This window comes from Piliocolobus tephrosceles, chromosome 15 (assembly GCF_002776525.5).
Source record: "Piliocolobus tephrosceles isolate RC106 chromosome 15, ASM277652v3, whole genome shotgun sequence".
In the NCBI taxonomy this organism is placed as follows: domain Eukaryota; kingdom Metazoa; phylum Chordata; class Mammalia; order Primates; family Cercopithecidae; genus Piliocolobus; species Piliocolobus tephrosceles.
This window is the reverse complement of record NC_045448.1, coordinates 19,785,836-19,808,239: the sequence shown is the minus strand read 5'-3', so window position 1 is coordinate 19,808,239 and position 22,404 is coordinate 19,785,836. Positions and strand designations below refer to the sequence as shown.

The following is a 22,404-nucleotide window of genomic DNA, read 5'->3' as shown; positions in this document are numbered from 1 at the left end:
TGACACTATGTCAAAAAAAAAAAAAAAAAATAGCCACGTGTGGTGGCAAGCACCTGTAGGCCCAGCTGCTGGGGTCACTGAGGTGGGAGGATCTCCTGAGCCCAGGAGGTCAAGGCTGCAGTGAGACGTGATCACACCACTGCACTCCAGCCTGGGTGACAGAGCGAGACTCTGTCTCAAAAATAAATAAGACGTTCCTTAACTGAATGTGTAATATGTACTAGGGCATCTTAATAAAGAAATTGGGACTGTGGTTTATGGATTTAAATCATGGTTCTAGGCCAGGTGTAGTGGTTCATGCCTGTAAACCAAGCACTTTGGGAGGCCGAGGCAGGCGGATCACCGGAGGTCAGGGGTTGGAGACCAGCCTGGCCAACATGGTGAAACCCCACCTCTACTAAAAATACAAAAATTAGCTAGGTGTGGTGGTGCATGCCTGTAATCCTAGCTACTTGGGAGGCTGAGACAGGAGAATCGCTTGAACTCAGGAGGCAGAGATTGCAGTGAGCCGAGATCACACCACTACACTCCAGCCTGGGTGACAGAGCGAGACTCTGCCTCAAAAAGTAAATTAATTCATTAAATAAATCATGGTCCTACCACTTACAAACGGTGTATGTGAACTTGGGCAAATTACTTAATCTTTTTGGGCTTCCATTCCTCCATCTGTAAAAGGGGGATAATAGCATCTACCTCAGTGTTATGAGGTAAAATCAGTTTATGCTTGTCAGGCACTTATCAAAATGCCTATTCTGTGGTAAGAACTTGTTAAAGGCAAGCTCTTATTATTTTATGCCCTACCTCACTTAATAAAACAATCTAGTGAGGTACATATTGTAGAGAAAGGAGAATTGATTATGGAAATCAGGAAGGCTTCACAGAGGGTGTGGCATTTGGACAATAGAAGGAAATTAGAACACAGGCCGGGCATGATGGCTCACATCTGTAATCCCAGCACTTCGGGAGGCCAAGGCAGGTGGATCACTTGAGGTCAGGAGTTCAAGACCAGCCTGGGCAATATGGTGAAACCCTGTCTCTACCAAAAATACAAAAAAATTAGCCGGGCACGATAGCACGCACCTATGGCCTCAGCTACTTGGGAGGCTGAGGCAGGAGAATCCTTGAGCCCAAGAAACAGAGGTTGCAGTGAGCTGAGATTGTGACACTGCACTCCAGCCTGGGGGACAGAGTGAGACTCCGTCAAAGAAAAAAGAAGGAAATTAGAACAGAAAATAGTTGTGCTCTCTCCACAGTTGGAGAAGACAAAGAAAAGACAGAAAGACAGAGATTTGTGCTCATTGCTCAGCAAGCTGTCTCTTGAATCTGTAATTTAAACATTTCTTTGCCCTAACGGAAAAATTGGAAATGAAATCCTCCTTCAGTCTCTCAAAATAAGATGATGTCATGATGCAGGTAGGGCTGCATGCCCAGGATTGGGCAAAGCAATAAAGCAGGAGGATCAGCAACGGTTGATGAGGAGCCCTCAGCCTTTCTAACCTAATATAATGAAGAGTTAGAGGATCATAGTGATGGTGGTGTGGCTATTTTCTGGCTTGAGGATTTGGAGGAAAAGAGCCTTTTTACTTCTGACTTTGGAGATAGGTGAGTTTGGAGTGAAAAGTGTCAATGTTTTAAGCCAGAACTCTAGTGTCCAAATAATTAATCAAACAATTGGGGCAGAAGAAAAGCAGAATAAATGTTTTGTTTTCAAGGAAGGAAACCCTTCGTAACAGAACTAATCCCTTAGGACCAGAGCTAGTGTTGGAAGGGTCAGATCCGGTCGGAATAATTCACCTGGATACCTTCTAACTTGAGTTTCTGTGAAGTTGGTAGTTAAGAAGAAAAGAAAATGGGATTGTTCATCCTGAGTCTCAACTCCTACTCCCCCTATCTTGAACTCTTGCTGTCTCTCCCTTTCCTGCCAAATAAGCCCAAAGTCCTTTCCTTTGCCTGGCTTCAAAGACTTCCTGAGCTGGCCGTTTTTCCTGCCTTACCCCTTCTATTCTACTATTTATAAGGTATAATAGTTTCAAATAAACTAAATTACTGTTTCTTGTCCAGAACTTGCCTTTGCTCATTGCCATTCCTTCCATCTCAGATAAATTCCTACTCAACTGCATTCATTCTTCAAAGCTTAATTTTGATAATTTAAGCATAAAATTCTCTCAGGCTTCTCCAAACTATTGCAGTATTTTATACATACTTTAATAGGACTTTTCCTATTTTGCACCATCTTATTAGACCTGGAGGCAGAATCTATGGTTTGTTTTTTGTCTCTCAGCCCCTGGCCAAGTGCCTTGATCAATAAGGTGCTCAAAAAATATTAATTGAATGAATGGCTAACGACCAAAACTTACCAGACTAATTGAATTTATTTCAGTAGTAGACCTGGGAACAAGGAGGCCATTGCAGAGATTCATTCATACAGTTGACTTAGCACACTGCCTCTTAGTGCATTTGCATATGAGTCTCTGGAAGCACATTGTTCTCACAGTCCAGGATCTGAAGGCCTTGGAGACCAGGATGGGCCACAGGCATCTCTTTGTTTTGAGGATAGAATCGTGACAGAAAGAAAATTGACTAGAATTAATAGAGCTAGAAATGCTTTTGGTATTCTAGACCAGCACATGGGTTTGTTTTTACCCCTTTGCCTCTGCAGGATAGAGCTGCAAAGGTGACCTGTATGGCTTGGTCCCAGAACAATGCCAAATTTGCTGTCTGCACAGTGGACCGAGTGGTCTTGCTGTATGATGAACATGGAGAACGGAGAGATAAATTCTCCACCAAACCAATTGACATGAAGGTAAACAGTGTATTCATGTGTACCTTAACCTGTTGATGGGGTCTCACAACCCTGGAAGACCTAGTCTGCCTCCTAGCCATCGGCATAGGAAATGGTGCACCCCACCTTTTTCTCAGTATGAATCCTTAAGTTTCCTTAAGAGCACACATATACCTTTTTTTCTCTTTTCTCTTTCATGTGTACTCATTACATCTTTTCTTTTTCTTTCTTTTTTTTTTTTAAACTCAGTATGGCAGGAAGAGCTATATGGTGAAGGGCATGGCTTTTTCTCCTGATTCCACTAAAATTGCCATAGGACAGACTGACAACATCATCTATGTCTACAAGATTGGAGAAGATTGGTGAGGATAGACATTGGGAGATGCGATTGCCCGGGAAAGAAGGGGAAGGCAAGAGAAATGCCTCACTGGGGAGGGGAAATAAAGAGGATGAGAAGCCAAGCTTGGCCATTGAAGGCAGAGACTTTCTGGAGTCTGTTGTTGCTTTTCTGCCTTCGCCTGTCCCACATGTTCTGCAGTCCCATCCCTGGAAGAAACAGTCCAAGATCAACAGGAGGCCCCTGTGAGATCCTGGAAGCCCAGAGTGATGTCGCATCTTTGTTATTGTTCCGAAGCTTCTTAGGCTCCCTTATATGCCTCCCTTCAGGGCTCCTACAGAGTAGTCAGAAACACTAGTGGGCCAGGGAAGAAATCTGCTCTTTCTTCTCTTCCCTCAGCATCATTTTTGGCAATTTGTTTATGGAAGTGGTTTTTAATATGGTTCCCCTCCTTTTGTTTGGCAGGGGTGACAAGAAAGTCATCTGTAACAAGTTCATCCAGACGGTAAAGTTCAGACCAGTCACTGAAAGCTTAAGATGAACAAACATATATCAATATATCTACTTATAAATACAGCCAGGAGTTGCATTTGTAACATCTGAATGTGACTTTTCCTACTGCAAGGATGGTGCTTCATGGCTGTTGACAGTCATCTGCTGTCTTCCTTAGAGCCCTGTTGTGTCCCTTCCCTATAGGAGATTGACGTGGTGGTGTGTGGTGGGGTGTTGAAGTTGTTATAAATGTGTTGGCCCACACAGATGGGGTTGTCCTTTTTATCATTTCCTTTCACACAGAGTGCTGTCACTTGTCTGCAGTGGCCCGCAGAGTACATCATTGTCTTTGGGCTGGCTGAAGGGAAGGTAAAAGAGGGAAGGGAAACACAAGAGAGGGGGTAGTAGGGATAATGGTTCTGGAGAGAGGAATATGGTTCACCCTCTTCCTTAGGATCAAGTTGTATGCTGGGGAGAATGCATAGGGACCAGTTTTGTGGGATAGTTTTTCCTTTTTTTCTTAAGGCCTAGTTAAATTTAAAATAGCCTAACCAGGCCGTGCGCGGTGGCTCAAGCCTGTAATCCCAGCACTTTGGGAGGCCGAGACGGGTGGATCACGAGGTCAGGAGATCGAGACCATCCTGACTAACATGGTGAAACCCCGTCTCTACTAAAAAATACAAAAAATTAGTTGGTCAAGGTGGCGGGCGCCTGTAGTCCCAGCTACTCGGGAGGCTGAGGCAGGAGAATGGCGTGAACCTGGGAGGCGAAGCTTTCAGTGAGCTGAGATCCGGCCACTGCACTCCAGCCTGGGCGACAGAACCAGACTCCGTCTCAAAAAAAAAAATAGCCTAACCATACTTCTATCATTTTTCCTTTTTCAGGTTCGTTTAGCAAACACCAAAACTAATAAATCATCTACCATCTATGGGCCAGAGTCTTACGTGGTGTCCCTGACAACAAAGTGAGTAAAGAGGAGTAGTATCACAAGAGTCGGAAAGTGTTAGGAAAACGCTGTGGGGAAATATGGACTGCAAGACCATAGTATGAAAGGCAGGAGAACTGGTAGCAGGAACCACAGACAAGGTTGTGTTTGACAGAGAAAGGGGCTTTCTTGGTGAGATAAAATAATCTCTTCCTATATTTCTCTCCTTTCTCCTTTTTTAGTTGCTCTGGGAAAGGAATTCTCTCTGGTCATGCAGATGGTACCATTGTTAGGTATTTCTTTGATGATGAAGGCTCTGGAGAGTCACAGGTATGAATAAAGAATGTTGTGGGAGGCTGACGTGGGTGAATTGCTTGAGTCTAGGAGTTTGAAACCAGCCTGGGCAACATAGTGAAACCCTATCTCTACCCAAAAAAAAAATACAAAAATTAGTTGGGCATAGTGGCGTGGGCCTGTAATCCCAGCTACTCAGGAAGCTGAAGTGGGAGGATCACTTGAGCCCAGGAGGCTGAGGCTGCAGTGAGCTGAAATAGCACCACTGCAGTACAGCCTGGGTGACAGAACAAGACCCTGTCTCAGAAAAAAAAAAAAAAAAAAAAAGGATGCTGTGGGATAGGGGATAAGGAAATTCCAGGAACCCTCCTAGAGGAGGTTGGACTTCTAAGGCACTTGGATTGAGGTACTAAGGGAGGAAGCTAGAGGAGTGAGACCTCAGGGACAGAGAAAAAGTTGGATGTGGCCACTGAAAGGATTTGTGTTTAGGAGCCTGGAGCTTACTACTTATAAGAAGGGATGACTCAGGTGGAAGGGACTTTGAGACAAAGGGAAATAAAAACTCTTAGGGTAATGAAAAGTGAAAATTATTCCTATTTGTGTAAAATATATATAATATCTATTTATGTATGTAGATTCATAGAAACAAGAGTTAACAGTTTACTCTGGAGAGGGGAAAGGAAAAAGATGGGGAATAAAAAGGAAACTTTCATGTTACTCTATATAATTCTGTATTGTTTGAATCATTTACATTAAGAATTACTTGTGGGCCGTGCACAGTTGTGCACGCCTGTAATCCCAGCACTTTGGGAGGCCAAGGCGGGTGGATCACCTGAGGCCAGGAGTTCAAGACCAGCCTGACGAACAAGGTGAAACCCTGTCTGTAATAGATACAAAAAAATTAGCTGGGCCTGGTGGCACATGCCTATAATCCCAGCTATTTGGGAGGCTGAGGCAGGAGAATCACTTGAACCTGGGAGGCAGAGGTTGCAGTGAGTCAAGATCGCATGCCATTGTACTCCAGACTGGACAACAAGAGGGAAATGCTGTCTAAAAAAAAAAAAGAATTACTTGTATAAGCCGGGCACAGTGGCTCACTCCTGTAATCCCAGCACTTTGGGAGGCTGAGGCGGGTGGATCACCTGAAGTGAGGAGTTCGAGACCAGCCTGGCCAACATGGTGAAACCCCATCTCTACTAAAAATGTAAAAATTAGCCAGGTGTGGTGGCATGTGCCTGGAATCCCAGCTACTCGGGAGACTGAGACAGGAGAATCGCTTGAACCCGGGAGGCAGAGGTTGCAGCAAGCCGAGATCGCGCCACTGCACTTCAGCCTGGGCAACAGAGTGAGACTCTGTCTCAAAAAAAAAAAAGAAAATTCCAATATACAGGCATTTTGAGGTTTTTCTAGAGCACAAGGTCAACAAGTGTTTGTATAGGGGTGTGTGTGTGTATGTGACAATTTGTGAACAGTTCAGGATTAGGATGTGTTGGGATAGGAAAATGTTGGAAGAGACTTCTGCAAGGTATGATGGTCAGAGTGAAGGTACCAGGTGTTGAGAGTGAGGAATTTCTCGGGTGGAGTCTTCGGAGAGTGATCGAAACCCTCTACTTCTGTCTTAGGGGAAGTTGGTTAACCACCCGTGTCCACCCTATGCCTTGGCATGGGCAACCAATAGCATCGTGGCTGCAGGCTGTGATCGGAAGATTGTAGCCTATGGAAAAGAAGGCCACGTGCTACAAACTTTTGATTACAGCCGTGACCCTCAGGAGCACGAGTTCACCACAGCGGTAGCAAGTCCTGGGGGCCAGTCTGTTGTGCTAGGAAGTTATGACAGGTGAGTCCCCTTTCCAGTTTTATCTTCTGCCTGCTTTCTCTGTGAACACTCTCTGCTTTAGCCAAATTATTCTGAGCCAGAGTGGGAGACTGGAGCAGAATCAAATGTATGTATGTAATTCATGCGTTTTCCTCTTCCTGCTCCCTCCATCCATTGGTGTGCTGGCAGTTCCAAAATGTCCTGGGCTCTTGTTTTGTCTCTATGCCTCTCCCTGCACTTCCATAGCAAAATTCATCTCTATTTTCTGTTTCCATTGCCCTCTTTGAGACCGCTTAAGAGTTTCTCACATTATATTACAGTTTGTTGTTTGCAAACTGTTGTTGTGTAGCCAGATAGATGGCTAAATCAGAGTCCTTGAGAAGGGGGCTTATTATTCATCTTTTTATCTCCAGTGCCTAGATTAGCATCTACATGCTATGTATCTAAGATATGCTCAGATGTTTGGCGAATGAATGAATGAATGATGGAACAGCAGATAAACAGCCATGTTCCAGGTCTCGTCATTTCTCTGGCATGTGTTTAACCCCAGCTTTGTCAGTCCTGTCCTTCTACCCCCTTCAATCTTACGTCTCCTTGTGTTCTCTTCTTTCTTCACTGACTCCTACCATTTATCTCCTTGTTGCATATTTTTTTTGCTCCTAGTAGCTTATTTTTCTCACCTGCCCTGGTCTTTTTGTTTTCTCTGCTCCCCTCACACTTATTCTATTTTAGTTTTGCCTTGATTTTCCCAGCTTATTTCCTGTGCACCTTTATATCCTCTCCTGCTAGACTGCCTAGCTTGTCTGTTCTTTTTATTTCCTTTCTTTTCTGATATAGCAAGACTAATTTCCTTTGCTTATAAGCCCATTTGTACTCTTTAGCTCAGCCTTAATCTCTTCTAAAAGCCACATACTTTATTTCAGGCTTCGGGTGTTCAACTGGAGACCTCACAGAAGCATCTGGGAAGAGGCAGAGCCCAAGGAGATTGCCAATTTATACACCATCACTGCCTTGGCCTGGAAGCGGGATGGCTCACGGCTCTGTGTGGTGTGTTACTAGTAATCCCTTTCTGGATTGGTGACTTTCACCAAACTAGAAAAAAATCCTGCCTTATCCTAAAGCACTCTTCCCTAACACTAGAGAATCTCCTCTTTCCTTTTGACCCTAACCTAAAATTCTGGTGTTAAAGGCAGGAAAAAGAAATTCATACTTTATTGGAGGTCACAAAAGGGACAAAAAATTGTGTGTAGGCAGGGCTAGTTTCTCCCTTTTATCCCATTAATATGTTGTGCCCTTGAGTCCAATGATTGTAGCCTCTTTCGTTTTGGTAATTCCCAAAACTGCCAGGTCTTTCACCGCCAACTCTTCTCTAGACTCTAGAGCCTAGGTTTTGAGGATGTCTCTGGGTACTCTCCCCATGCCAGTGTACTATGTGTGTGACCTTTTATGCTGTCACTTTCCCTTCTAGGGCACACTATGTGGTGGGGTGGAACTGTTTGACTGCTATCTCCGAAGGATTATTTACAAGAACAAGTTTGAGTTGACGTATGTGGGACCTAGCCAGGTAAGCAGGATGGTAGCCTACTGCACTGAGACCTTGCGTGGCTCATTCATCCTTATAACATTTCCCTGCCTTCTGGCCACAGCCATAGTTCAAATTTAATCTTCATCCCTCTGGAAGAGCTGTTCTGGGCAACAGAATATGTCAGGGCAACACCTTGGTAACTTTCCTGCTGTAGTTCTTGCAGCTTATTGTAAGAGAAGTTTTGGCCGGGTGCGGTGGCTCATGCCTCTAATCCCAGCACTTTGAGGGGCCAAGGTGGGCAGATCACGAGGTCAGGAGATCGAGACCATGCTGGCTAACATGGTGAAACCCCGTCTCTACTAAAAATACAAAGAAATTAGCCAGGCGTGGTGGCGGGCGCCTGTAGTCCCAGCTACTTGGAAGGCTGAGGCAGGCGAATGGCGTGAACCTGGGAGGTGGAGGTTGCAGTGAGCCGAGATCGTGCCACTGCACTCCAGCCTGGGTGACAGAGCAAGACTCCATCTCAAAAAAAGAAAAAGAAAAGTTTTAAGCACCAGGCGTAAGGTGTGCAGATTGCCACTTAAGCCTTCCTGGCTTAAAACTTTACTGTCGCCTGTAGTCCCAGCTACTCAGGAGGCTGAGGCAGGAGAATGGCGTAAACCCGGGAGGCGGAGCTTGCAGTGAGCTGAGATCCGGCCACTGCACTCCAGCCTGGGCGATAGAGCGAGACTCCGTCTCAAAAAAAAAAAACTTTACTGTCTACACACTGGCAATTGGGCAATTGGATAAATAGGATTATAAATGTGAACTCTGTTGTTTTAAGGCCTCTGAGCTCACTGTGTATGATGTTGCAAGCTAAAAATTTCTCAGTTCCTGGGCCCACTTTTCTCTTTTTTCTACCTCTGTCCTTCCATTTATTATACATTGGTTTCTTCATTCTTCTATTCTTTCCAGAAACATTTATTCATTCTCTACTTTGTGTCAGCAGTGTTAGGCATTGGGAATACACAGATAATTATCTGTAAGACATTGTCCCTTGATCAAGGAGATCATTATAACAGAGGACACAGACATATCAAAAAATACTATTAGCCAGATGCAGTGGCACATGCCTGTAGTCTCAGCTACTCAGGAGGCCGAGACAGGAGGATTGCTTGAACCCAGGAGTTCAAGGCCAGCCTAAGCAACATACTGAGACTCTGTCAGTCAGTCAGTCAACCGATCAATACGTACACTGTGATCAGTGATATATAATTTTTGTACAAAGACTATGAGAACATAGAATGATTGGTTTTACCCAGTGGAATTTTCAGAATTACATAAATTGTGAGCGTCAAAAGAGATAATATAGGAAAGCATTTCATAAATAGTAAATCCCCATATAAATGTAAGATATCATTACTATCAGCAATATCCTAGACCCAGGGAGGAAGCACGGTATTAGCTTTGTTTGTTTAGCACTGTGGAGGTAGGCAAAGGGCATGGTTGTTCACCCTTCTTTTGGGCTGGGGAAGCCTAAGGGGCTCAGACTTGTCCTTTACCAAGGTAATTGTGAAGAACCTGTCATCAGGAACCCGAGTGGTGCTCAAGTCACACTATGGCTATGAGGTGGAAGAGGTGAAAATCCTAGGGAAGGAACGTTACTTGGTGGCCCAGACATCAGACACACTGCTGCTGGGGGACCTGAACACTAATCGGCTTAGTGAGGTAGGAACCAAAATTGGTGGTAGGGTGGGGAATGGGGCATCTTGGCTTAATACTTGTGGGGACCCAAAATCCCTTCTCTCCGTGAGAAGTTCTAACATTCTGGTGTAGGGGACCTGGTTTCAGGGAAGGAGACCCAGGAGGTTATAATCCCAGAGTATGAATCACCATATTTGGACTGTTTTTATGCCATCTCTCAGAAACATCTCTCTGGTTTCTCTCAGGGACCAGAGCAAATTCTGATATAGCACCTCTTTTGTGTAGTGCCAAAGCCTATGTAAATATCTTTCTGCTTCCCAACCTGTCATTCTTTCGGCGTTATCTTGGGTATTTATCCACATTGCTTCTTAAGTCTTCTCCCATTGCAGATAGCCTGGCAAGGATCTGGTGGCAATGAGAAGTATTTCTTTGAAAATGAGAATGTGAGTAGAACTTGATTCACTGTCACCATCTCGATAAGCCTCCTCCTAGCTTCTGTGTCATAAAGATGGCAAGTTGCGCCGGGCGTGGTGGCTCAAGCCTGTAATCCCAGCACTTTGGGAGGCCGAGACGGGTGGATCACGAGGTCAGGAGATCGAGACCATCCTGGCTAACACGGTGAAACCCCGTCTCTACTAATAAAATACAAAAATCCAGCCGGGCGAGGTGGCGGGCGCCTGTAGTCCCAGCTACTCAGGAGGCTGAGGCAGGAGGATGGCGGGAACCCGGGAGGCGGAGCTTGCAGTGAGCTGAGATCCGGCCACTGCACTCCAGCCTGGGTGATAGAGCAGGACTCCGTCTCAACAAAAAAAATAAATAAATAAAAAATAAAAAATAAAAAAATAAAAAAAAAAATAAAAATAAAATAAAAAAAAAGATGGCAAGTTGCAAGGGATAGGGAAACAGCAGATAAACGGGAGGATGAAATTGGCAGGGTAAGAGAGCAAGGAGAAAAGTGGTAGTCACCTTGAACTGACAGTTGACCTCCCACTACTGTTTTTCTTCATGTAGCCTTTCCACCGTATAACAACTCCATTTTTCCCAGGTATGCATGATCTTCAATGCTGGAGAGCTAACCCTGGTGGAATATGGGAATAATGACACCTTGGGTTCCGTACGCACTGAATTCATGAACCCCCACCTCATCAGGTAACCTCACAAGATTCTCTAAATCCCTGAAACCCAAAATAATTCCTTTTGGACTCCTAAATTCTGTGTCCTCCAGTTAATCTAAAAGCTTCAGCCAGGCATGATGACTCATGCCTATAATCCCAGCACTTTGGGAGGCGGAGGCAAGCAGATTACTTGAGTCAAGGAGTTCAAGACCATCCTGGGCAACATGGTGAAACCCCCTCTCTACTAAAAATACAAAAAATTATCCAGGCATGGTGGCACACCCCTGTAGTCCCAGTTACTCGGGAGGCTGAGGTGGGAGAATCACCTGGAGCTTAGGAAGTCGAAGTTGTAGTGAGCCGTGATCACACCACTGCACTACAGCTTTGGCAACCAGAGCGAGACCCTGTCTCTAAATAAATAAATAAATAAAAGCTTCATCCCATATGGTACTTCAGAGCCTTTAATAAACATCCCAACTACCTCAGCCCATTTTGCCTTACCTCGCCCTTCATGTTTCAGTGTTCGTATTAATGAGAGGTGTCAGCGAGGAACAGAAGATAATAAGAAATTGGCTTATCTTATTGATATTAAGACTATTGCTATAGGTGAGTAAGACTCTCTCATAATTTTAATAACAAAATAGATGTTTATATCACACTTCCATACCACAGGATTGTGTTCAGTGGGGAATGCAGGAATCTGAGAAGCACCAGGTAAATAGTAACCCCACATGTACAGTGGATATATATGAAACGTTTAAGTCAATATGTGTGCATCTGTACCTGGATATCTAGATATAAAAACAAAGGTGCAGGTCAGGCACAGTTACTCATGCTTGTAATCCCAGCACTTTGGAAGGGCAAGGCAGGAGGATCATTTGAGCCCAGTAGTTCAAGGCTGCAGTGAGCCATGATTGTGCCACTGCACTCCAGCCTAGATGATGGAGTAAGACCCCATCTCTTAAAACACAAACAAAAACAAATCCCAAAGGTCTATATACTTATTCATGTTCTCTAGACATATATCTTAGGGTTGGCAAATTGTGAGTGGTAGAGAAGACCCATTAAATTTATGAATTTTCCTGTTTAGACTTCATAGAATCATAGACTGTTAGAACTGGAAGAGGTCTTATTTTTTGTATAGTTTATCATTGGTAACTAATAATGACAGAAACTTTATTTGCGTTTCACAATTATCATGAAATGTTTCAAGCATAAAAAATAGTATAGAGAATAGCATTACCTATACAATATAGCTGTTAAAAATGGGGCTCTGTGCCAGGCACAGTGGCTCACACCTGTAATCCCACCTCTTTGGGAAGCTGAGGCGGGCGGGTTGCTTGAGCTCAGGAGTTTGAGACCAGCCTAGGCAACGTGGTGAGACTCTGTCTCTATGAAGAAAGAAATTAAATTAAAAAAAAAAAAAGAATGGGGCTCTGGAGTCAAACCGTCCCACTTCTCTACCTGTGTGATCTTAGGAAGTTACTTCATCTTTCTAATATCTCAGTTTTGTACAAAATAGGGATAAAAATAGTACCTACTTTATATGAAATACACTTATCCCCAGTACATAGTAATAAATGTTAGCTATTAATAATAATGATATTTTTCTTGCTTTGGCAGTACATATATTAAAATTGGAATGATAAAGAGAAGATTAGCATGGCCCCATGCAAGGATGACACACATGTTTATAAAGCTTTCCACTTTAAACCAATTTTTTTAAAAGAAGATATTTTCACTTGTTTATTCATACCCACTTCTGTCAAATCCTGACATTTTGTTATATTTACGTTGAATCATTTTATATCCTCCCTCTTATTGATGGGCATTTAAGTTGCTGATTTTTCACTATTACAGTGATTTGGTTCTCTGAGTTCCATGCCTAGAATGGAACTGCTAAATCACAGAGGACCTGTGTCTTCAACTTCACTAAATATTTCCAAATTATTCTCTAAAAAAGTTATACCAATTTCTATTTCCACCAGCAGTTAGAGTTTCTATTGTCCGACATCTTCTGTAATACTTGAAATTGCCTGACTTTATAATTTGGCTTAAACATGATCTATACAAAATTATATCTCTATATTAATTTCATATATAATAATTATTGACCATTTATATTTCTTCTTCTGTGAATTGCTAGTTCCTATCTCTTACCTATTTTTAAAATCAGAGTGTCTCTTCCTCATTGATTTGAAGTCTTTGCATATGCTTGTATAGACTTTGGTGGTTATTTGTATTGCAGATATTTTTGCCTTAGCCTGTGGCTTGTCTTTTCTCTCCTTTTGGGAGTCTTTCACTGTTCAGACATTTTCACTTTAAAATAGTCCATTTTTTTCACTTAAAAAAAATTAGTTTGAGGCCGAACACGGTGGCTTACGCCTGTAGTCCCAGCACTTTAGGAGGCCAAGGCAGGCGGATCACTTGAGGTCAGGAGTTCGAGAACAGCCTGGCCAACATGGTGAAACCCCATCTCTCCTAAAAATACAAAAATTAGCCGGGCATGGTGGAGGGCACCTGTAATCCCAGCTACTCGGGAGGCTAAGGCAGGAGAATCGCTTGAACCGGGGAAGCAGAGGTTACAGTGAGCTGAGATTGCGCCACTGCACTCCAGCCTGGGCAATAAGAGTGAAACTCTGTCTCCAAAAAAAAAAAAATATATATATATATATATATAGTTTGTGATGCTTTAGGTCTTATTTAAGAAATCCTTTCCTATTCCCTCATATATTTTAACATTTTTAAATTTTGCTTTTCACCTGGAATTTGTTTTATGTATAATGTGGGTAGGGATCTAATTTTATTTTATTTTTCCATATGTTTAACCATTTGTTGAAAGTCCGTTCTTCACCCTCTAATTTGTAATGCAATCTGTCATAAATCAAGTTTCCATATACATATGAGTCTATTCTTAAAGTAGTTGCACATTTCATGAATATTGTATTTCACGTCAGGTTTCTGCACTCAGAAATGTAGGTATCTATAATGGAAACAATAATGTAGACCAAGAGGCCTAAGACTCCAGCAGCAAAAATGAGTTGTGAGAACTTGGACAAGCAATTTCACTCTGTAGGTCTCAGTTTCAATGTATGTAAAATGACAAGAGTTCAAGGCCAGGTATGGTGGCTCATGCCTGTAATCCCAGTACTTTGAGAGACCGAGGCGGGTGGATCACCTGAGGTCAGGAGTTCGAGACCAGCCTGACCAACGTGGTGAAACCCCATCTCTACTAAAAATACAAAAATTAGCTGGGCATGGTGGCAGGTACCTATAATCCCAGCTACTCAGGAGGCCGAGGCAGGAGAATTGCCTGAATCCAGGAGGTGGAGGTTACAGTGAGCCAAGATGGTGCCACTGCATTCCAGCCTGGGTGAGAAGAGTGAAACTCTGTCTTGGGGGAAAAAGAAAAAGAGTTCCTCTCTTAACTTTCTTGTGCTATCAACCCTTTGGAGTACCTGAAATCGTAGATCTTCTCCGAGAAAAATATATACTATACACACATAATTTTATGTATAATTTCAGGGTTCTCAGGAGTTAGGGTCCTTGCCACTCTAGAACTCTGATTCTACTTATAATTGGGGCATTAAAATATGGCTTTATCATTTTCTTTTCTTTTTTTTTTTTTTTGAGACAGTCTTACTCTGTCATCCACGCTGGAGTGCAGTGGCGTGATATTGGCTCACTGCAGCCTCTGCCTCCTGGGTTCAAGTGATTCTCTTGCCTCAGCCTCCCAAGTAGCTGGGACTACAGGCGCCCACCACCACACCCAGCTAAATTTTTTTGTATTTTTAGTAGAGACAGGGTTTCACCACGTTGGCCAGGCTGGTCTCCAACTCCTAACCTCAGGTGATCTGCCCACCTCGGCCTCCCAAAGTGCTGAGACTGCAGGCGTGAGCCACCATACCCAGCCAATTTTACTTTTGAATTCAAGATTGTTTTTCAAATTGGTCTTCACAATTATAGACACCAGCAGACATTTGGTCCTTAGCTTAAGCATATATAACAAAGTGAGGCACGTTGTTCATTAATAATGGATATCACTAAAACTTATAAGTAGGCTTTGACCAAGAGACTCCCTGAAAGCATCCCAGCAAACCCTAATTGGTCTGCTCTAAATGTGATAGTTTCTGATATTGTCTACAAGATTCAAACCAAACTAAAATATTCATCCTCTGCAGTGACCAGCCTAACTTTAGTCAGAGGTTTGTCTGCGTGCTTTCCCCACCATCTACCCTTGCAGTGCTCTTACACAGTAGGCATTCAAATTTGCAGGTAACTTCTTAGAGCATATGACCATCAAGGTCATTTATTCATCAGCCTTGTCTCACTGCTGTGTTGTATCAGGCTTATCTTTAATGTGCTCAGTGCTGTCTTCGAGGGGATTCGGTGAGTAGGAGAAGCCACTTGCTCAATAGTTCTAGTCTGCTCTGAGGTAACTCCGTAAGTCCCAGAGAGTGACGACATTTCTGTGGGTCTGGACCTTTTGAGTTAACAACGTAGTTAAATAAAACCTCTACAATTCTAAAAGAGACCCAGCTTCCTAGACTTCCTAGCAAAATTACGTATGTTGGCCACACTAGGTACATGTGTGGAATCTCTCTTCTTAACCCTGTCTCCTTTATTCTACAGTGGATCTGATTGGTGGCTACAACATTGGCACCGTGAGCCATGAGAGCCGTGTGGATTGGCTGGAACTTAATGAGACTGGTCACAGGCTCCTCTTCAGGGACCGGAAACTTCATGTGAGAAGAGCTACTAAGGCCTTAGGCATTGGCTGGACCGCAGAGGGTGTGAGACAAGCTGCCACCAGGGACTGAGGGAGGCAGGATGGAGCCTGTTGTCTTTGCTGTATCATCAGCATAGCAGAAGGCACAGAAGAATCAACATTCTCTGTAGCTGATACCGAAATCCATCCTTTATTACCTCTTCTTTTTTTTTTTTTTTTGAGACAGAGTCTCACTCTGTCACCCAGGCTGGAGTGCAGTGGTACGATCTAGGCTCACGGCAACCCCTGCCTCCCAGGTTCAAGCGATTCTCCTGCCTCAGCCTCCCATCTGCCTCAGATGATGTAGCAGGGACTACAGGCACGTGCCACCACACCTAGATAATTTTTGTATTTTTAGTAGAGATGGGTTTTCACCATGTTGGTCAGGCTGGTCTCAAACTCCTGACCTCCTGACCTCAGGTGATCTGCCCGCCTCAGCCTCCCAAAGTGCTGGGATTACAGGTGTGAGCCACCACGCCCAGCAATCCTGTATTACCTCAGAGGTGATTGTATTATGGCAACAAAGTCAGGAAGGGAGCTTGGAAGTTGGTGTCTCTTACTGTTCACAGTCTGTGCCCTCAGGAAACTTCCTTAACCCTGCATTCCTCCTACTCATGCCTAGCTGACCTTCACCTAGACCTGCTGTCCAGTGCTTTTCAGCCACACTTATCTGATGGCATGAACTGGCTGGAGGACAGCCTCTTCGTCCCTCATTGATTCTCATCCCAATATGGTAGCACCAGAGTGTTCAACTTCAGATCAAAGAGACAACCTGATGATTTTAATTTCAGTGAAAGCCACATCACAACTTTCCAGATAATTTGATTTTTCTAGTGGCCTGCCATTTGTAATCCAAGCTGGTAACTCTGGCCCAGAGTTATTTCAAGAAGGAAAGTCTGACCTTCACCTAAGTTAAAATTCCTGGGATGTAGATCTTTGTTCCGTGGGCCATCTCTTACTTGACCAGAGTTAGGATATACCAGCTCAGCAGAAAGTAGATCAGTAAGCTTTGAAATGCAGCATGAACCTCAGTGGTGGGTTAGCTCACCACATCTCACCATTAGGGAAATGGTCAAAAGCAGGAGACAACCCCACATCCCCTTCTAATTGTGTTATCTGTCTCTTCTTTCTTCAGTTGCATCTGTATGATATTGAAAGCTGCTCTAAGACGATGATCCTCAACTTCTGCTCCTACGTGCAGTGGGTCCCAGGAAGTGATGTGCTGGTAGCTCAGAACCGAAACAGCCTGTGTGTGTGGTACAACATTGAGGCACCTGAGACAGTCACCATGTTCACTATTAGGGTATGTTGGACACTAGGGGCCCTCAGATGTGGTATTGAGCTGATTAATTAGAGCCATGAGGAGACTCTGAAGGCTACTTGGTTTTCTGTGTCCACCACCCTTAATCTCTGTGATAGAATTGGCAAATGAAGCCTAGACTTATGGACCAACACCCAGAACCATCCTTTTTCAGATTCCTGACATTATATTAGACCCTTGGAGTATGGGTTCATTACAGTGGCCCTGGGAAGTCACCAGGTCATAATACGGAGATCCCTCTAGGCTGGAAATCCCTGATAGGAGAGGCAGTTCTAATGTCATCTCCTGTGCTGATTCTCCATTATAAGCCATTCAAAGTGCCTTTTTTTCTTAAATTACAGATCAGATCTTCTATCCTACCACAACATCACACATAGCCGGTAGTCTTCCAAAATCTGGGGGGAGCCAGAGAAAACAAGAGAGGCAGGCTCCTGTGCTAGGCTAGGATGACTGGTGTGTGTATGGGTAGAGCGCTTGATGCTTCTTTTTGTCCTTTTCCATACCTTTTTTAATCTCCTTTTTGCCTCATTTTAAACTGATTAGGGTCTAAAATTTATTTGTTTAGTTCTTTCTTTCTTTTTCTTTATCTCTCTCTTTCTCTCCTTCTCTCTTTTACTCTCTCTTCTCTGTTTTCTTTTTCTCTCTCTCTCTCTCTCTCTCTCTATTCTTTCTTTCTGAGACAGGGTCTCACACTATCTCCCAGGCTGGAGTGCAGTGATACAGTCATAGCTCATTGCAACGTCAACCTCCTAGGCTCAACCAATCCTCCTGCCTCAGCCTCCTGTATAGCTAGGACTACAGGTGCATGCCACCATGTCTGGCTAATTTTGTCCTTTCTTTAAACACCTTTTCTTTTTTTTTTTTTTTTTTTTACATTTTGGGTTTGAAAGTTATATATCCTATTTCTATAGAGGCTACCTTGAAAGTTTTAACGTGTACTTAAATGAACAAAGTCTAAAGTTAATAAGCATCTAACCACCCCCTCCCCTACAAACAATACAAGGACTTTAAAAGACATTGACTTTCATCTCCTCCCCTTTGTCATTTTCGTCCAGTACTTTAGTTCTAATCTTATTTTGTCCCCAAAGATAGGCATGGTTATTTTATTTTATTTGAGACAGAGTCTCTCTGGTCACCCAGGCTGGGGTGCAGTGGCGCGATCTTGGCTCACTGCAACCTCCGTCTCCTGGGTTCAAGAGAGTCTCCTGCCTCAGCCTCCCAAGTAGCTGGGATTACAGGTACCCATCATCATGCCCAGCTAATTTTTGTACTTTTAGTAGAGATGAGGTTTTGCAACGTTGGCCAGGCTGGTCTCGAACTCCTGACCTTAGGTGATCCACCCGCCTCAGCCTCCCAAAGTGCTGGGATTACAGGCATGAGCCACCACACCCTGCCTGATTATTTTATCAGACAGGATTCATTTAGATTTACCATCAAAGTACCAGTTCCTTTGTTTACCTTTTCTTACAATGCCAGTCTTCTCTCTGGAATGACTTTTCTTCTTCCTGAAGAATATTATTTAGAAGTTTGTTGTTTCTGTTTCTTTGTTTTTTGAGACAGGGTCTCACTCTGTTGCCCAGGCTGGAGTGCAGTGGCATGATCTTGGCTCATTGCAAGCTCCACCTCCCAGGTTCAAGTGATTCTCCCACCTCAGCCTCCTGAGTAGCTGGGATTATAGGCATGTGCCACCTCGCCCAGCTAATTTTTGTACTTTTAGTAGAGATGGGTTTCACCATGTTGGCCAGGCTGGTCTCAAACTCCTGACCTCAAGTGATCTGCCTCCATCGGGCTCCCAAAGTGCTGGGATTACAGACATGAGCCACTGTGCCCAGCCTTATTTAGAAATTTCTTTAGTGAAAGATGATAAATTTTCAGTTTTTCATTATCTGAACATGTTTCTATTTAGCCTTTGTTCTGAAAAGATGCTTGGACTCAGTACCCAGTTCTAGATTGACAGTTAATTTTTCTTAATTTATAAATGTTGTCTGATTGATTGACTTCCATTGCTGTTCTGAAAAATTTATCAGCAGCCATTTCTGTACAGATGATCTGTCTTTTCTCTTTGGTTTCTTTTTTTTTTTTTTTCCATTTTTTTCTTTTAAGATGGAGTCTTGGTGTGTCGTCCAGACTGGAGTACAGTGGCGCGATCTGTCACCCAGCAGTGGTGTGATCTGTTGCCCAGGCTGGAGTGTAGTGGCGCGATCTGTCACCCACGCTGGTGTGCAGTGGCGTGATCTTGGCTCACTGCACGCTCCGTCTCCCCGGTTCATGCCATTCTCCTGCCTGAGCCTCCCGAGTAGCTGGGACTACAGGTGCCTGCCACCATGCCTGACTAATTTTTTGTATTTTTAATAGAGATGGGGTTTCACCGAGTTAGCCAGGATGGTCTCGATCTCCTGACCTCGTGATCTGCCCGCCTCGGCCTCCTAAAGTGCTGGGATTACAGGCATGATCCACTGTGCCTGGCCTCTCTTTGGTTTCTTTTAAAGTCTTCTTTTTTAGGGCTGGGCACAGTGGCTCATGCCTGTAATTCTAGCACTTTGGGAGGCTGAGATAGGCAGATCACTTGAGGCCAGGAGTTCAAGACCAGCCTGGCCAATGTGACGAAACCCCATCTCTACTAAAAAGAATAAAAATTAGCCGGGCATGGTGGCGCTTTCCCGTAATCCTGCCTACTTGAGGGACGAGGCGTGAGAATCGCTTGAACCTGGGAGGCAAAGGTTGCAGTGAACCGAGATTGTACACTGCTCTCTAGCCTGAACGACAGAGTGAGACTCTGTCGCAGAAAAAAAATCTTCTCTTTTTCTTAGGTGTTTTGAAGTTTCACTGCAATGTGTCTAGATTTTTTTTTGAGACGGAGTCTTTCTCTGTCACCCAGGCTGGAGTGCAGTGGCACGATCTTGGTTTACTGCAACCTCTACCTCCCGGGTTCAAGCGATTCTCCTGCCTCAGCCTCCTAAGTAGCTGGGACTATAGGCATGCGCCACCACACCTGGCTAATCTTTTGTATTTTTAGTAGAGATGGAGTTTCACCGTGTTGGCCAGGGTGGTCTCAGTCTCCTGACCTTGTGATCCACCTGCCTTAGCCCCACAAAGTGCTGGGATTATAAGCATGAGCCACTGCACCCAGCCATAAATTTTTAAAATTTATCCTGTTTAGTATAGATCGTGTTTCTTGTATTTATGAATACACGTATTTTCATCACTCTTGGAAGTTTCTTAGTTATTATCTCTTCGAACATTGCTTCTTCTCAACCATTCTCTAGTCTCTTCATCAGAACTCTAGTTAGGCAAATGTTAGAGTTCTTGTTTTGCATTTTTAATTTATCTTTCATAGTTTCTTTCTTCCTGCTCTATGCTCCATGCCCAGGTTTTTTGTTTTTTTTGTTTTTGTTTTTGTTTTTTTTTTTCAATTTTCTGTAAAGACAAGTTCTCATTGTGTTTCCCAGGCTGGTCTCAGACTCCTGGTCTCAAGCAATCCTCCCGCCTCAGCCTCCAAAAGTGCTGGGATTACAGGCATGAGCCACTGCATCTGGCCTCTGGATAATTTCTTTAGATCTGTTTCAATTCATTAGTTTGCTAATCTGCTACTAATCATTGTCTAATCTGCTATTTAAACTATACATTGAGTTTTTTACTTCAAACATTAAATATTTCTTTAAGTTTTATTTGATTATTTCTCTAGTCTGCCTGGTCATATTGATAATTTCTTATTCCTTGCTTAATTTTTCATTTCATCTTTTAAGGTATTTAGGTGCTTCATAAATAATCATTTTATATTCCGTAACTGGGCTTAAAAACAAAAACAAAACAAAACAAAACAAAAAACAGGGTCTCACTTTGTCACCCAGGCTGTGCAGTGGCATGATCACGGCTCACTGCGTGCACAAACTCCCGGGCTCAAGTGATCCTCTCACCTCAGCCTCCTGAATAGCTGGGACTACAGGCACATGCAACCACACCCAGATATTTTAATGTCTGAAATTCTTGAAGGTCTAAAACTGTTGTTTGTAGTTATTATTTACTGTTTCATAGTGGTTGGTTTCCTTGTTGTTGTTGTTGTTGTTTTTATTGTGAGCTCATGGTGCTTTGAATGTATTCTTTTGGAATCCTGAGGGCCTAAAATGGATATATTTTCCTCCAGTGATGATTCAGTCTTGTTTCTGCAGCAATCAGGCATATTAATGATCTGTAACCATTTATTTTGTTCCCTTTACTAAAGAGTGGATCCCAGGTTTAATTAAGGATTTTCAAATTCAGCCTCCCCATCCTGCTGGAGGGCCTAAGGTTTATTCTCCTGACACTGCATTTGCTTTCAGGACAACTGTACCTTTTCCGTTTGCTCACTTTCCTTCTTTTCTTGCTCAGGATTTTAGCTTATTGACCTTTTTCTTTCTGTCTGTCTTTTTTTGAGAGAGAAGGGTAGGATATGGGTAGGAAATTCTTCAAGTAAGTAAAGCAATGCATTAAAAGTGATTTCTTCAAGTAAGCCTAAGCAATGCATTAAAAAGTATGTTCCAGGCCGGGCGCGGTGGCACAAGCCTGTAATCCCAGCACTTTGGGAGGCCGAGACGGGCGGATCACGAGGTCAGGAGATCGAGACCATCCTGGCTAACACAGTGAAACCCCGTCTCTACTAAAAAAAAAAAAAAATACAAAAACTAGCCAGGCGAGGTGGCAGGCGCCTGTAGTCCCAGCTCCTTGGGAGGCTGAGGCAGGAGAATGGTGTAAACTCGGGAGGCGGAGCTTGCAGTGAGTTGAGATCCGGCCACTGAACTCCAGTCCGGGCGACAGAGCGAGACTCCGCCTCAAAAAAATAAAAAATAAAAATAATATAAAAAGTATGTTCCAGGTTCAAGTCATATTTTAACGAGAGAACCCTTAAGAATATCTACTCTTATGGTACTGCTGGAAGCAGAAGTGAATGCCACACTTTGTACCTCTAGGAGTTGGCCTGTCATAGTTAGGAGTGTACTTTAACCCAAGGATATTGCTATAAATGAAGCATTTTTTTATGCTTGAGAGAAACTAAAATGTTAGGAAAATCAGGGCTGCTGTGCCTCTCTTGACCACTGATTTGGTTGGATGAGGGTGGGTCTTTTCTACAATTGATTCAGTGGAAACTAATCTGAAATTGGGGTGGGGTGAACTTTTACAGGGTGATGTTATAGGTCTGGAGCGGGGCGGGGGAAAGACCGAAGTGATGGTGATGGAAGGTGTGACTACTGTTGCCTACACACTGGATGAGGGCCTCATCGAGTTTGGAACAGCCATTGATGATGGCAACTACATCCGGTGAGAGGCTGGCCAATAACCTGGGAGGTGGTAGGAGAGTCTGGTTCTGAG

The 22,404-nt window shown here is 43.6% G+C and overlaps 1 protein-coding gene and 1 non-coding gene across 3 annotated transcripts in view; both read left to right on the top strand.

The window, feature by feature from the left end:
- LOC111554485 (intraflagellar transport protein 172 homolog) overlaps positions 1-22,404 on the top strand; it is a 43,926-nt gene that overhangs the window by 1,601 nt on the left and 19,921 nt on the right. For both annotated transcript variants that reach the window (XM_026453068.2, XM_026453069.1), the window contains exons 2-17: positions 2,660-2,803; positions 3,032-3,144; positions 3,585-3,624; positions 3,915-3,980; positions 4,496-4,575; positions 4,779-4,866; positions 6,453-6,667; positions 7,570-7,693; positions 8,115-8,210; positions 9,717-9,878; positions 10,244-10,297; positions 10,900-11,003; positions 11,490-11,575; positions 15,602-15,714; positions 16,873-17,040; positions 22,217-22,353. In XM_026453068.2, coding sequence (XP_026308853.1) covers positions 2,660-2,803; positions 3,032-3,144; positions 3,585-3,624; positions 3,915-3,980; positions 4,496-4,575; positions 4,779-4,866; positions 6,453-6,667; positions 7,570-7,693; positions 8,115-8,210; positions 9,717-9,878; positions 10,244-10,297; positions 10,900-11,003; positions 11,490-11,575; positions 15,602-15,714; positions 16,873-17,040; positions 22,217-22,353 — 1,790 coding nt within the window. The remainder of the gene's footprint in view (positions 1-2,659; positions 2,804-3,031; positions 3,145-3,584; positions 3,625-3,914; positions 3,981-4,495; positions 4,576-4,778; positions 4,867-6,452; positions 6,668-7,569; positions 7,694-8,114; positions 8,211-9,716; positions 9,879-10,243; positions 10,298-10,899; positions 11,004-11,489; positions 11,576-15,601; positions 15,715-16,872; positions 17,041-22,216; positions 22,354-22,404) is intronic.
- On the top strand, positions 12,581-12,682 carry LOC111530843. Its single transcript, XR_002728025.2, has one exon. It is a non-coding gene; the product is annotated as a U6 spliceosomal RNA (small nuclear RNA).